We start from the raw sequence: 16,878 nt of genomic DNA, 5'->3' as shown, positions 1-16,878 counted from the left end.
CAAGCTCTTCTGCCGCCATTACTCATTCTAACTAAACGAACAAATCAATGGTAGCGAGGCCCTAAACAAGGAAGTGACGTCGTTAATGAAGGTCCACCTTGATGAGCGGTCTGACAGTTGGGAATTGCAAATTGAGTTTTCTCCCCAACATGCAATGCAATTCCCGGGGACGCCATTGCCATTTGAATAAAGAGGCAAAAAGCCCATGGCAAAACGAAATGCAATTCAGTGAATTGTCATTCTATTTTTTATTCAAAACATTATGAAATGAATTAAGGATTGCATAAGCACTTTGCACATTGAATTGCCGATTGCAAAATGTATTTTCAAATTACATGCACAGATTAAATATTGAAATGACAAATGCATGCTCTGATTGAATATTGAATTGACAATTGCCAAATGAATTGCCATTTGAATAAAGAGGCAAAAAGCCCATGGCAAAACGAAATGCAATTCAGTGAATTGTCATTCTATTTTTTATTCAAAACATTATGAAATGAATTAAGGATTGCATAAGCACTTTGCACATTGAATTGCCGATTGCAAAATGTATTTTCAAATTACATGCACAGATTAAATATTGAAATGACAAATGCATGCTCTGGTTGAATATTGAATTGACAATTGCAAAATGAATTGCCATTTGAATTTTTGTGCTTATAATCTTCCATAATTTAAGCTCCCCCTGTCTTGGTAAACATGAATGACATGTCCAGTAGGTTCTGGATAACAGTGTTTTCTGAAACCAGTTCAGCTGCTGTGAGTATAAGCGGCCATTGGCCTCACTTTAACACTCATATAGCAACACGGAGAGTTATTACATTTTACTGTTATGCCCCTTTGCTGTCTGCTCACCCTTTTCTGGAACTGTGGCCCGAGGGGGTTTTTATAATCTTCTCATCATCTCAGAGATTCCTCCTTGAAATCATTGAGCTCACAATAGCAGCAGCACTTGTGTGGGGAGGGGGGGTGGCGGTTGGTGGCAGTGAATCAGTAGAATAGTTGAAGAAGGCATTTTTTGTGGAGTTCACAGATCTGCTGAGGATATTTGGAAGCTCATTAGAAAGTTCTGAATTCCCATTGTAGTCAGCTTCCTCTTTTGGGCTCAGCCTTACTTTGGTACCACATGAAGCAGTAGTGCTGTGTGATGTATCTCCTTGTAGCGCTAAACTCAAACCCAAGTCCACCCGTACTCTTCATAGAGGCATGGCAGACTCAAAGAGCATCCATGGAAATGTGAGGAGATGAAAATAAGTTTAAAAAGTCCATTATTCATTTACTTACATTAATAAAATTAAGAACTCTAGAGTTTTGACGTCCACGTGGTCAGTAAGGGGCCTGCAATGCAGCAGCCAAAACCGATCTATAACCATTAGATTCCTCCTGTACTATTCATTACCTTAATTAATTTTCAGTGAGATCTACTGCCAAAATAGATTTAAGAGCGTTTCCACCGATGAGTTCGTGAGCTTGTTAATTATGTTCACCCATGGCATTTTCCAGAGGCTTAATTAACAATAAACTTTTAAACCACAACTCTATCAAACTAATTTTGATTGCATGACATCAATAAAACAAAATGCCATATCAAATGGAATCAATTTGCTATTTAGTATGTGAATACTGATATTCTGAGAAGTTGCTTCCCTGGTCTTTAACTCATTCTTTGCATGAGTGAAATGGAGAGGTGTTTTCTATCAGCAATTCTTTGAACATTCTATTGCAGGGATATGAAATATGCAAATAGGCACCCTGAATGTACACTACTTTCTTTAGTAATCTCAGAGGTATGTTTATTCAGAAATAGAAGGTGGATCGGTGCACCATGCTGTTTCCATATTGTGCTCGATTGTAAACGTCAGAGAAGAAATTCTAGGATCTATACATTTTCCCACCTAACTCTACAGAACATTGGGACCTACACCAGCATCCGGCCTGAGTAACAAATACCCAGACCCAACCTTCACAATAACAACTTGAAATCAGGTCCCACAGAGACTAAATAGGGTAAAGGGACTATTATAAAAAGTCAGAGCTAAGAAATGCAAGGGAACGAAGAAGCCTTTCATAGTAAAAACAAAATAAAATAATAATAATGCAATGGTCTCTTCTCTCTACAGGGGAGTACCCAGTTGATATAGGACTATATTGCAGTACTGCAGGTACAGGCGTACCAGCGGGCAGCGCCACAAGTTAGACTGATGGCAACTTTGTAAACGGTTCCCTATAGTCGTAATGTGTGCAATGTCATTGTGGTGTAGTTGGTAATCAGTGTATATAGCGTGTGTGTGTGTGTGTGTGTGTGTGTGTGTGTGTGTGTGTGTGTGTATGTGTGTGCCCACCCTGCGTGTTACGATCCAGGGGGATGGGAATGGTGCCCAGTGTGAGTATGTTGTCAGTACAAATGGTATGGGAGCAATAAATGCCACCTTGTGGTTAGATCCAGAACTGTCTCACTCTCGTTATTGATTGACATGGCTGAGTGACCCACCTTTATGATGTTGTCAGAAGTTCGAAGCTAAAAATGGGAAAATGGCCCCACTGGCTCTGCTGGAGCGGATGCTTCACAACATCTTCAAGCAAGTCCACTCCAGCCTGGATGACCTGCAGGCATCGCTGAAGCAGCGACCTGAGAGAGACAACAGCTCTGCGGAGAAGATGCCGTGGACTGAGAAGCCTGTTTGCTGGGGCTGCGGCAAGAGGCGGCATCGGCTGCGTTTGATGCCCGGAAGCCTGAACCCAAGCCCCCCAGCAGACAAGCCAAAAGTTCCTCAGTAAAAGAAGTGCAGCCCTGCTCTCCCGAGGCACCACCAGCCATTGAGGGCTCCCCACTTGTCAGCTGTGAGAAGCCACAGTGCGACTCCAGCTGCGAAGGTGAGCCGCTCAAGCGGCAGGCAGAGGCTGATCTGCAGGAGCGCTAGGAAGCGTGCCGCAGCTGGGTAGCCCGGCTAGTCCAGGAGCGTTGTGAGCCGAACGAGCAATGGGAGCAGGATCAGCAGCTCCGGGAGCAACTGCGGGAGTCTGTGGAGTAGGAGCGGCAGGAGCCGGAGCAGCTACGTGGCAAGCTGGCCAGCTGGGAGTAGGTGCACTACCACCAGAAGTGTGGCTGGCCGAGGCAGCGGAGGTCGCACCAGGTGGCTGGGAGGAGGCTTGCCGCGCTCTGGAGGCCCAGTTGGCCCAGGAGTGTGGTGAGGTGGCGGCCCAACAAGAACAGGGCAAGCAGCTGCACAAGTCCCCTGAACCGGAGATGCCGTACCATGGAGAAGCGGTAAGAGTGACTGATGGAGCGCGAGCGGCTGGACGAGGCCATCAGGGGAGCAGAGCAGGGGGCCCCGTGGGAAACCCAGCCTGCCGATGAACAACAGGTCCCTCAAAAGTCGTGGAAAAAGGAGATTCAAGGCCGGGGTTGACCCACGCTGCCAGAGCCTGCTGGCTGCTCAGCGCCCAGATGACCCAGTGGGGGACCTGTCAGGCCATGTTTCCCCAGCAGCCCTGTGCCTGGACCATCATCCCCCAGCAGCCAATGAGGACTCTACGGCGGCCGCTGCCATGCCTTTGTGCTGGAATGAGGTGGGACTGAATGTGAGGGGTCACTAGCATGGCTGTCCCTTCGGGGGCGGGGGGGGCTGTGTGGCGTCGGTGAGCCGTGCGGCAACAGGCTCATTTGCTTATGTCCCAGCATGCTGTGCTGCTGTACTGTAAATATCCCCTGTCCATAGATTTTTGCTCAATCCCCGTGAGTTTAACTATGTATAGAGAACCAACCGTGCGTGTACTTAGCTGTCGACCATGTAACCTCCCCGCATTTCCATGCTATCTTTGTTTTGCGTGTTTCTGCAGCTTCAATACAGTCCTTTTAAGAACTACATTAAAAAAGCAAGTTCGTGCCAGTCTGGGCCTCCTCGTTTTTACTCGCTGTTGTCATTGCAATTCCTTTACGTGGAATTACGTGGAACGTAATACATTCAATGTAGGAAGGATATATATTGACGTGGAAAGATATATTCATTGTGAGAGTCAGTGATCTGTAATACAAGGGTACAATCAATAAAGCTTTTCACTGTTTTTGATAGTGACATTTGGTTTTAGTTTTGTTAAGTAAGTATCAGTTATTATCAAGAATTGATATAACTGGTATGCATTTGCCATATAAAGCGATTCAATTCAATGTCAGCACAAATGGGGGCTTATTTTATGTTATGACAAGAAATGACTAGGCATTCTAACCTTTATACGAAAACTGCCCAAACCTGGCTCCTGGAGATCTACTGTACCACAACGCAGAACTTAGGCGCAGCCCTAATTTAACATGGAATCGGTCTTTTTGCAAATATGACATCGTGTGAGCCGTAACCACCGCGGTAATCAAGGTCCCTGAGGCGACCTTGTTCTTTTGGTCTGATCCCACCCACTGTCCATGATTGGCTGACATAAATGTGACGTTGCAGCATTGGCCAGCGGAACTAATTATGCGGTTACCGCCAAGCTTTGCACCGCATTTTAAATATCATGAATTATCATGTGTATTTGTGTATTTCTGTTAATAGTAGACCTTGTAACGGAGTGATGGTTGCCTTGGAAAGCACTCGTCTCGTTAGTCTGTCACACTTAATGTGTCATTTAAATTGCTTCCCAAGCTCTTTGTGCCGCTTCTAGTATTAAACCAATAGTGGCTGTTAATAGAGTAAGTTACATTTTAAAAGAGCGGTTGTTTCCTTTATTAAAATGTATTGAGCACTCACCACAATACGTGTATCTGCACTCTGTATGTGGGTCTGTTGCATCGAAAACATTCTGTGGCCTTGAATGCTGTGGCAAGTAAGGTGGCAGTGCTGTTTTGAGTATGTGACAGATTGTCATGACGTCCAGACAAAACAAACTCAAACATCGGCGAAAACAATCTGCCGTGTTCGTTTTATATCCGTACTTATATAAATCTGGAAACCCGTAAATCCGTAAGCAAAGAACAAACCAGACAAACAAATAAAACTGTAGTATAAATATATAAATCTTATTCATTCACTCACTCATTCGTTCATTTATTCTACAGATTTAGTTATACATTTATTTATGGCAATTTATTAACCTAGTGTGTGAAGTGTGAGATACTGAGCTACCATGGCACCACATTAGACTTAAAGAAATATTAATATGAAGAACATCTGATATTTAACTTTTAAGTCCTTGGTGCATCATTATCTACTGCCTGTGTGCTGTTTATATATTAATCATAATCATAAACTTCATCCCGATACATCCAGTCTGCCCAACAGGCCACAATAATTTATGATTTATTTAGATGTTTGCTTCAGGTAAGAAGCCTCATCTCAGTGACTAAATCTTTAATCAGCCGACTATTTTCGGAAGTACAGATAATTTTGCCAGGAAGGAGTCGATTATGAAAGCACAGCATGCATGAGCCCGTTGGTCTCCAGGATCTGCTCGTCAAAGTGTCACAGGCCCACAGCGACGCTTCCACCTTCCGCTTCCTGCCATGTCCACTGCAGTAGGAGCTCAGAGGGTGTGTGGTGGACTGAAAACAACCAGAGGCACATGTGACAAGTGTCCATTATAAGAGCAGAAACACACACTTAACAATAACAATGTTATTCTCAGCAGACGGCTCGTGTGTTTTTTTGCAGAAGTCATAATACTTTACTAAAATTTCTGGGCCAATGCAAAACTTCCATTATCAATAAATCATCTAATATCTATAAGAGAATCACACTCCTTATATCCAGTGTTTACAAAATGTCGTTTTTAGATGGTAAATGTAAGCAAAATGTACCTCACACTGGAGCAGAACTTCCAGAGGCGTGGTTGACAGGTGTGGGTGTGTAGGCGTCTTGCAGCATACGCCTCTCACGGACAGGATGGAGGATGACTCATCTGCCTATATGCCTCCTTTCACACTGATCAGTAGACAAATACCTGCGCTCTTCACACTAGCAGTACATTTTCTAGGTGGAATAGTGGGTTTATGCACTACAACCCAAGTGTAATAGTCATCTCTAAGAACAGATTGCGCTTGATGGAGCTGCCAACTCACAACAAACCATCTGTGGAGGGCGGAATGATTCTGCAATAATTATAAGCTTTACAAACCTTCACAAACCAATGTATAGATGTCACCGCTGAGGGGCGCGTGTCTTCAGTTACACTTGCTCTCAGTCAACCAGTCCTTTCCCTCAGACATGCCGGCACTACAAGTGACTCAGGCATTTACAGTTTATTTACTCAGTGGGTGCTTTTATCCAAAGTAGGGTCAGCCGGTCCCTGGAGCTATCGGGGTTACCGGCCTCGCTCAGGGGCCCAAGGGTGAAATTACTCTGCAGATGCTGGGATTTGAACAGGTGTTCTAAGGCCCTGAGCCATACATCAGCCCCATTTACCTTGTTTGCCTTTGGATATTATAAGGAAACTACAGTACACAGAAGAAGCATGCATGGGAAGAAAATGTGTATAACAGACAGATAGACAGACAGACAGACAGACAGAGGCAGTGATGCTTGTATTGGATATAAAACATACCGGAAAATTATTCAGAAAAAAGGTTTTTTTTTTTTTATTACTGAAAAGACCTGGCATGTCAACAGCACAGACAGAGTATTCAGTATTTCTGGGTGCTGAAATGAATTTCCCGTTTATTAATTTTTCCTTTCTCAGTATGTCAGTATCGACTCGGTTTGCGGGACTGTTTCAGTGCGGCGGTAAAACGATCCATTTCCATAATTACGCGACATATTATTGAGTCAACATAACAATGGCTGTCATCTTCACTTAAAAATAAACATGCTGTCTTGATTAAATTCCAATGTTCCGGGAATTAAAACCAGAAACAAGAAGAAGGCCTTTGATGTCTGGTGTAAGTGCAAACAAAGAATAAGATAACGTACAGCGGTCAGAAATGATAGGAGTATTGTGTGAAGGCCTTGAAATGCTATTAGCAATCCTCATTGTGTGTGTGTTACATGCGTTATTAATAGATGCTGGCAGGAACTCTATCTGTCACACTTAATGTCCAGGTGTTGTCGCATATTGTATGACAAAGGCACAATTGAAAATGCAGAGGCACACTTCATTCATGCCTCATTGCAAGGAAGGGACGCTGAATTTTCTGAGTACAATTTTCTGTGAGATGAAACGAGTTGAAACTTCGTTTGGACTTGGGTCACGTTGTCATTTGTGCTTTTCGGTCTCGTTCGAATGCGCTCTTAAAACTCGGAGCTCACTTTACGCAGAAAGGATGGAGTCTGTTTCAGCAGCTGCGATGTTCAAAGCCCATTACAGCGAACAAAACTTACCAATGAAAGAGCCTGCATATGTATTATATTAAGTTTACCCGCAGTATAACTATTCATTTCTTCTGACTGTTACATTTTGATGACACAGGTGCTGTCTTTGGTTTTTATATATAGCCGGGGGGGGGCGGGGGGATGGAATCAGCATTTTCCTGACCTATTAAAAAGGGAAAGGCCAAAAATACTTAGGGGACAACGTCTGTTAAATCAGGTGAAATGAAAGTTCATGCTTTGCAGAACACAGTCAAATGTCCATAAATGTATTAATGGGGTAACACCTCATGTTATGGACTCTGACGGATTTGGTGCGAGGCCGAGGCATGATGCAGGCAGATAGGAAGGCGGACGACCCACTTGCGCTCGCCAGACAAATTATTTAAACAGAAAAACAATAGGAATAACTAGAAAAACAAAAGGATATGGGTTACCAGGAGCAGGTTGGCGGAGAATAAAACACAACTATCTTTAGCAACATACAAACTTCACTGACATCCAACAATCAGCGAATCACTTTGGAACTGAACAGAGGCAGGGACTTAAATACTGAGGGGTAACAAGACTAACAAGGGGCAGGTGAGATTAATCAAAACGGGTCACAGTTGAAACTAATAATTAACTCCAGGAACTAAACAGGGAAACTAACCAAGGAACGAGGAAAACAGAATCTAACAGTGGGAATAAGATTGAGGGATTCACAGGCAACCACTTGCCCGACAGAGAGCAGGGGAAAACACAAAGACTAACAACAGGATGGACGGGATGACCAGCACCACCTACTGGCCAAACAGGGAAGAGATACAGAGTGGAACAACAGGAGCTGACCCTGACACCTTATCTCTTACCACTAATCCATAATCAACCTTTAGCGAACAAAATCTACATATAAATCCATTGTTTTACAGTAGTGCTTGAAGTATAGGATGACAATAGAAATGAAAGTGAAACCATTTTGGAGGTTACAGATTTGACATCCAGATCAGTATTGACTGGCTTGGCTCCCCCCACATTCTGCCTCAGCTGAATATTGAGATCACCTGTTTATAATTAGTCACCACACGTCTTCCTCTTTAGTCCATCACAGAGATGCGGACTTTGTTTCTCTGCCTGTTTCTGACCTGTTCTCTGGATTTTGAATATGAATTGAGTTGAATTGAATATGTGCATTGTATCAATAATGGATTATGTCTTCCCATCATTACAGGGGATTCTTTATATTTTCACTTTCAGAGAGCCAAACTGATCCCCTCTCCAGATCCAGGTTTCCTGCATGCTGGAGTCTCTAGTTTTGTAGGGTTGATTCTCTAGTGGTGCTGTTTTGTTTTCTAGTTCTTACATCCTGGTTGCCATGTCTTCCTTCTTCTCCACCGGTTCCACCAATCAGCCACACCACGGTTCTCCTGCACCACCAATCAACCACGCCACCGTTCTCCTGTACCACCAATCAGCCACACCACAGTTCTCCTGCACCACCAATCAGCCACACCCGAGTTCTCCTGCACCACCACTTCAATCAGCAGCTCCAAGTTCCAGTGGTGCTCCCCTATAGGGCCACCAAAACAGGACCCCCCTGGTGCATGTTCCATTTAATCATTTGTTTATTAGGAAGAGACCTGAACCCAAAATAGGGGAATGGACAAAAGGTAAAGGAACATAAAGAGAAATACTAAAGGAGAAAATCAGGTGCTTTGACTTCCATTCGAGGGTAGGGGGGTTCTGAGGTCATGGCTGCCCTGTATAGACCATCCCAGGAAGATGAAGCATAGCACCACCACCCTTTTCAGGCCAGCCCCAAAGGTGAATCGGAGCGCTGTTTTAAAAGAAGCACTCCACCCCCTTTTCGGGTAGTCCGGTCCTGAAATGCCCACGATCTTCTGCGTAGAAGGATCTTCACCAGGTAGTTCATCCACATCGGCCTCCAGTCCAGGATACAGGGCAGCTGGTGTCCACAGCGGTGGATCTGTTCCGAGGATGCGGCACCGAGAGCGACACGTCGGGCTCTTCGGGGACTAAACAGATCCACGGGACACAAGGACTGAAGGTTGAAATAGGCTGATTTTATTTGGCTCCCTTGGCATGTAACGGACAGCCAGCTGAGCATCATACAACACACCTTCCCAGCCTGTAGCTTCAAAGCACAGGACACCCAATACAGTCGGACACTCTTTCCATGAATACACAGCAGCCTCGGTTTATACCCCTGAATGATTAATTACAGGTGAGTAAAGGGGCTTGTCCCCCGACCTCACCCCTCCCCCGAAATATCCACACCCTCCTTGTATTTCTCACAATGAAAAATGAAGTAATTACACCAAAAATCTACTAATTACAGCAATAATCAAAGTAAGCTAAACTTTTCATTGAACTCAGTATTCATTAGTTGTACAGGACTACACAGACTTAAATCAAGTGTGTAAAGTAGAAGCTTAAATATGTAGCTATAAATATTACCTTCCAGAACATTGTGAAGGCATGTTAAGCTAGCTCGCTTTGTGTTTAATAAACAAATAAATTTAGGCCAGCGTGGTGCCCTGTATTTCTTCGGATAGGCTCCAGGCTTACCATGACCCTGTACTTGATACGCAGTATGGAAGATATTTTACATATATTTTACAACAGCAGTATTTGGAATTCTCCTGGATTCTCCTGGACCTGGGTTCTGTCGCCGTGGAAATAGGCCTGTATGGAACTGCTAGCTGTACTACCGCGGCCTAAATCACCAGGAAAAACTTAATGAAGATGGATGGATGGATGGATGAGCAGTATTTATACTACCAACGTGAAATTCAAAAGCCCCTTACGCTACGAAGGGGATGACACGGGCTGTGTTTCAGAACAGAGTGTGCGTTTTGGACTCTGCTTCCCCCCCAAAACGTTCCAAAAGTTGATGAAAAATAAAATAGTCTGCTTGTCTATGAGACTATTTGAAGAATAAATACCAACGCAATCAGATGTCAACGAATATGGCTGCCGACACACATGGATGGCTGACACTGCTACATTAATTAGTAAGATTTATAGGTTTAAATCCAAGATATGACATTGGAACTGTATCTTCAGAGACTGACATCAAAACTAATAATACACTACTTGATAATCCTCCCAAATTACCCTGGATTAGAGCGTTCGGAAAGTAAACAAATGATGGAAGACGTTGATCCCCAACTGAGCACCGCTCAGTGTTTTTGCCCGAAATCAGGTGACATAACAATAAGAAACTAAAAAAAAGAAAGGATCCGCTTTATTGTGCTGTTGTTCTGTTACCAATATGCTTAGTTATAGTCAATCGCCTTCCTTTCTGAAGATCTTTTGATCTTCGTTGAGACACAAGAGTGCTACAATATGCAGTACAAAAACACAAAGGTTACTGGCTAATACAACCCCGTTTCCAAAATAGTTGAGACGTTGCGTACGAAGTCCATAAAACTGAATGCAATGATTTACAAATCATATAAACCCACATGTAGGATTTCAACTGCTCAGCAGTTTGGGATTCCAATGCATTGTTTTTGTTTCAGTGTTTTCAGGGGCGTGACAGGTCTCAAGCAGCCTAGTCTCTCACCCAGACTCTTCTGCTACGAAGCCATGCTGCTGTGTTACGTGCTGAATGCGGTTTGCCATTGTCTTGCTGAAATTTACAAGGCCTTCTCTGAAAAAGACACTGGATGCTGGATGGTAGCATATGTTGGTCCAAAACCTGTATATGTTCAGCATTAATGGTGCCCTCCCAGGTGTGCAAGCTACCCAAGCCATGGGCACTAATGCACCCCCACACCATCACGGAGGCTGGGTTTTTAACTGCTGATAACAAGCTGGATGGTCCGTCTCATCTTTAGCCCAGAGGACGTGGCATCCATGATTTCCAAAAAGAATTTGAAATCTTGATTCATCAGACCACAGGACAGCTTTACATTTTTCTTTAGTCCATCTTAAATGTGCTCAGGCCCAGAGACGTCAGCAGAGTTTCTGGATCATGTTTAGATGTGGTTTCTACTTTGCATGATAGAGTTTCATCCTGCATTTGTGGATGCAGTGACAAACCTTATTCACAGACAATGGTTTGCAGAAGTGTTCCTGAGCCCATGCAGTGATTTCCGCTATAGAATCGGGTCTGTTTGTAATGCAGTGCCACCTGTGAAGAAGAAGATCACAGATATTCAGTATCGGTTTTTGGCCTTGTCCATTGTGTACAGAGATTTCTCCGGATTCTCAGGATCTTAATGATATTATGTACAGTAGTTCCTGAAATTCCCAAATTCTTTGCAATATTACGCTGAGGAACATTATTCTTAAATTATTGCACTATTTGCCCATGCAGTCTTTCACAGAGCGGTGATCCTCTCCCCATCTTCACCACACAGAGACTCTGCCTCTCTGGGAGGCTCATTTTATACCCAATCATCTCACTGACCTGTTGTCAATTATCCTAATTAACTGTGAGATATTCAACCAGGTGTTTTAACATCACACAACCTTTCCAGTCCTTTGTTGCCTCCATCCCAACATTTTTAAAATGTGTTGCTGGCATCAAATTCAAACCTAGCATACTTTTTGTCATAAAACAATAACATTTCTCAGCATTTGACATTTTGTATTTCTATTAATATGTTGTCTTTTCTATTAAATATGGGTTAATATGATTTGCAAATCCTTGCATTCGGTTTTCACTTACATTTTGCACAGCTTCCCAACGTCTGTGGAAACGGGGCTATATACTTGTAAAACACACAGCTCATGAAATCTACTTAGTTGCATTGGGGGGAAAAAGGGAACATGAGGAGAAAAAAAGTCCTGGCAAGTATGGAGGAACACAGGAACTCCAGAAGTCCAAAAAAGTTTAAGGCGGTTGAAATAAGCAATTGGACAAGCCAATCACCTTCTAGATTTGCAATACCACTCAAGGACATAATCAGAAAACACAAATAACTGACAACAGTTTAGTTACATCTGGCAAATGAGCATTTGTGAATGGCATTAAAACTACATTAGCCCGTTATAAATACATTATCCAAGTTCTTTTTGACACTTTTCAACTGGCTGACTTACATGAGTCAGCTAACTGAGGATTAACAGAGTTAGATGTGCTGTTTCACCCTGGAAGTAGAGAAACATTGTACAGCTACCAAGTATTAACACCTTATTGAAGTTTTACAATGTACTAACTATGGACATTTTTTGACAGATATTTGACAATAACAAATAAATAATACAAGTATAAGTGTGTGGAGAAGAAAACAGGCAGTTGTTTTGTTAAACGGTTTGAAATAGCAGACAGAAGGTGAAAGGAAAGAGGGATGTTGGTAAACTTTAATTATGTATAGAATACATTCATCAATAGAGCTGCAATGTCAATTTATGGACGAACATCTGCGGAACAAGCAGTATCTGTGTAATAGACAAATATAATACATGGACAATGACTTGTGTCACTTAAAGAAGTTAAAAATCTGTGCGTATTGTATATATCTCAGGTACTTATATCATCAATGTTCTGGGATTCTGTGATAGCTACAGTCAGATGATCTGTCGATTATGCATTCAGGGTGTTTACTTGAAAATATCCATTGGTTAAGAAAAATAAATAAAATATAAGCTCGTTGAAAGGAAAATCGGTCATTTACATTAGAATTGTTTTTTTTTTTTAACAATCGGGTATACATGGCATCAGAGGTGCAGATGAATAAGAGTTCTTGCAAGAATTTTATTTTTATTGCACTAAACGGAAAACGTGTGGAGATGTCATCCAGAAAGAGGAAGTTACTACCGGGGTCTGTCAATCACTCAGAAATGTAAGAGTTGGTAGAACTTCATTCCATGGAATCAAAATTTTAAAAGAATATTTTGAATGGGTAATTTTATATTGTGCAGTTTGATTGACATTATTAAAAGATACACAATGGCGGAGGAAAAGGAAGGAATAATGAGATTTGCTGAAGAATGTACGATTTCTTTGCACGGCGCAATTTTATCCAAGACATTCGTTTGAGCAGTGAAACAATATGGAAAAGCTGTCTCTGAAAGTTATGTTTAAAATCAACTTCAAATAGGTAATCATTCCTTTCCTAAACCGCAAAACTTGCAAATATAGAAATTTGTCTTTACATGGTTCTTTCCGCACTGATACAGAATTAGTATATATCTCAGGCAAAGCAAACACGAGTCTCTGTGTTTCTGAATGTGTATGAAGAAAATCATACCATATACTTTGTTCAACAATGCCAAATGTTTATGTGCATGTAAGTGCAGCTCTGACAGATAAATAAATAAGTGAATTAAAACTGAATAAAAAACAGAAAATACACAGTCTTGTATACAGTGTTCAGCGGAATTTTTTGCCTGTTTATGTCTAAGTATACAACGGTTAATTCACAGTCACTGGAAACGGCCGTGTGATACCCTAATAGTGATTTCCAATGCATTTTTGTTTGTATCATTTTTGTTTTTATACGGAAAAAGTTAATTAATTTAAGACACACTAAGAAATTCCAATCTGTTAGTCTAGTACATCTTTCTCCATGTCATCCTGGAACACTGAATAAAAACAGTAGCAAGTTTTCAATAAATTATGTGAGCATTATTTTTTTTTTTCAATGCAGTTTAAATGTTTGCACATTTGTGTAATTTTGGTCCAGATCTAATAACAAAAGTCGGGGGGAAATCAAGACTTCTGTTGCGCTGAAACTCCTTTCCAATAGTCCAAAATATCATGCAAGTCTTCATCCTTAGCAAATTGCACCTTTTTGCGCAACGCGTGTCCAGCAGCCATGTACTCCTCCTCTTTGTGACGCTTGCGATGAAGCTTGAACCGCTCCCATATGGTGTGAGCAGGCTTGCAGTAGTATTCTGGACTGGAGGAATAGCTAAGATTGTGATACTGGGGAGAGAGCTGGGAATAGGTGAGATCTCTGGGCCGGGGCCGGGTGAGTGGCTCCAGTATGGACGGCTTGCGGTTCCCGAGTCCCTCTGGCTGGTCGGATTGGTCGGGGTAGGAGTGCCGGTGCTCGCTATACTGCCGGATCTTCTCCGCCTCTGCCCTCAAGATGGCCGCCGCAGGCGTGATGGTCAGGATTGTGTCTCCGGTCGGTGAGGTCTTCTCTATGTACTTGGCTTCGGACTTGTAGGCTCCTTCCGAACGGAAGGACCTTGGGCTCCGCATCCCGACGGAAGTGCCCGGCCGCTTGGGAGAAGCCTCGGGACTCTGACGCCTCTGCAGCGAGTGATGGTAACTGCCTTTGTAGACAGGAGAGAGGAAGGCAGAAGCGCTCTGCGGCTGTTCCGATATCAGCACTAACTGCGGCTCTGCGGTGGACACCGCCCCGGACTTTATACCTTGGAATGACGTACTTTCAGACTTCAGAGCATCTATGCAGTTGTTGATGATCTGATTGACTTTGTCCACCTCTTTAGCGATGGTCGAGATCTCTGCTACAGAACCTTGGTTGTTTCCAGACATGGAAGGGTCACATTCTCTGCGATCAGGAGGCTCTCCAGTACGCACCTCAATGTAACTCCCCTTAGCCATTTTAGGAGTGTCACTTATATCCTGAAGTTTGTACTGCTCAATATCCCCGCTGGGGGGTAAGTATGGCATTCTGGACATGGTCTCTCCAGCCATCATCTGCTTTTGAGACATACGAGAAATAGTTCCTCCCTCTAGTTCTGCCCCATACTTCAGTTCAATGATATTTTTCTTGAGGCTCCCTCCCTTTTTGTGGTTCTCATCTTGTTGCCGTTTTTTCCTCAAGCAGTAATAGACCACCCCTAAGACGATAATCATGCTGAAGAGACAACCAAGAATTGTCATGATGTAATGTGTGGCGGTGGAATTCTTATCCACCTTATCCCTCTCATTTTTGAGTCCTGTGGAGATGGTCAGACACGTGTGATTGAATCTCAGTGAGTTCCGTATTGAGGCCACGCAGAAGGTGTACTCAGTGTGAGCCTTCAGATTTTTCAGCTCAATTTCCTCCTTTTGGTTTTTTAGATTTTGGATGTCCGTGAAGAAGCTGTTGTTATAGAGAACGAGGATGTACATCTTTTTGAACGGATGTGGGATCTGAACCAGTATGGTGGCACTGGTATGAGTGACGTGTTTAAGCTTCATGATGGGCTTCACGTCAAGGTCAATGTATGTCGGGCTCACGTTGATGTTCTGATCCTCAGGGTCGGTTCCGGAAGGGCAGTCCTCCAGGCCACAGGGGGTGAAGGCTGGCGGAACCGTCGTTGTTTCTGAGGGCAGAACAATGTACGGTGTCACATAGTCATCGGTGCACACAGTAGAGAGCATGTGCAGGGCGTTGCGGAACGTCGGCATGTTGGGATTCTGGCTGAGAAGGCTGTAGCCAGAGAAACCTGGCGGAGAGTCGCATACCATGCGCTCATTCGTCCTGTTGGGAAAGACGGAGAGCCACTTGACGAATCCCAGAAGTTCACAGGAGCAATTGAAAGGGTTGGTGTAGAGCTCGCAGGTGGTGAGTTTTGTCAAGCTGGAGAACGTCGAACCATCCAGCTGCTGAATGCGGTTCATGGAGAGGTCTATGTTTTCGATGTTGGGGCATTCCCAGAAGGCATTGGGTGTCACTGTTTCAATCAGGTTTGCCTGGAGGTAGAGGTACTGTAGCTTGCCCAAGCCTCTGAGAATCCCCTCGGTTAGATTCCTCAATCGGTTGAAACCAAGCTGAAGAACCTGCAGGTTGAACTGAGCCGAAAATGCTCCATCTTCTATGTAACTGATCTCATTCTTTGTCAAATTCAGATATGTTAGATTGCCAAAGCGGCTGAGGGAGGAGTAGTGAATGCTTTTGATCTTATTCTCATTGAGACGCAGGTCCACAATGGTGCTGTTGATATGCTGAGGGATAGCCTCGTACGGTGGTTGGTTTTGGCTGCAAATGGCAAGCCACACGAATCCCTTTTCTCCCTCAATCAGCCAACAGTCTCCTCGCACCCCAGTTGTCAGGAGCATTGAAATAATTGCAACAGACCAGAAAAAGGCACTGACCGCTATGCCTCCGCAGTTGGCCATTGGTGTTTCTCGTGAAGCCATGGGTGATACCAGAGGATACCTAATTAAGGGTATCAGTACAATTCCAGCAATGGAGAATTAAGTCTTAAAGGAATTGGTTTGAGAAAATTCAAGTTCTGTCCGGTGTAAGCAAACGTCAAGAAATGAGTTGCGGTCAATGGACAAGAGCAGAATGTCTTTTGTGTTTTGATGGGACCAGCTCATTTAAATGAAACATCTGAAGAGGAGTAGAACATATATGCCTGCTCTCCATGGATTAATATTCCCAGGAGGTTTCTCAAAAGTTCAGTCCTCGATTCTCAGCTTTCCTCTGCTTCTGACTGATTTGTGCTTAGTTCTCATGTGACTGCAATTTATTCATTTCCATGATGCGGTTAATCTTTGTTTCGCTTCTGTCTGCCTCGCATCTATGGGCCCTGAGGTTGATCCTGGGGAGAAGGAGAGAGAACAGAACAGTGAGAGATAAGTAGATGTTTAAAAATGGAAAAAGTAAGAAACTTATTTGTGAGGGAACTACAATATAGAATCAGCTAAACAAAATAAACATGTGTG

General features: G+C 43.3%; 1 protein-coding gene across 11 annotated transcripts in view; it reads right to left on the bottom strand.

Annotated features, from left to right (window-relative positions):
* Nucleotides 1-9,357: 9,357 nt before the first annotated feature.
* The window catches only part of elfn1a (extracellular leucine-rich repeat and fibronectin type III domain containing 1a), a 116,053-nt gene continuing 108,532 nt past the window's right edge, over nt 9,358-16,878 (bottom strand). For 10 of the 11 annotated variants that reach the window (XM_048990263.1, XM_048990260.1, XM_048990262.1 and 7 more), the window contains one exon: nt 9,358-16,754. In XM_048990263.1, coding sequence (XP_048846220.1) covers nt 13,960-16,347 — 2,388 coding nt within the window. In that variant the 5' untranslated portion in view covers nt 16,348-16,754 and the 3' untranslated portion in view covers nt 9,358-13,959. The remainder of the gene's footprint in view (nt 16,755-16,878) is intronic. The other variant, XR_007384522.1, reaches the window with a different exon arrangement.

Source organism: Brienomyrus brachyistius, chromosome 22 (genome assembly GCF_023856365.1).
Source record: "Brienomyrus brachyistius isolate T26 chromosome 22, BBRACH_0.4, whole genome shotgun sequence".
Taxonomy (NCBI): Eukaryota; Metazoa; Chordata; class Actinopteri; order Osteoglossiformes; family Mormyridae; genus Brienomyrus; species Brienomyrus brachyistius.
This window is presented reverse-complemented; position numbering and strand designations above follow the sequence as displayed.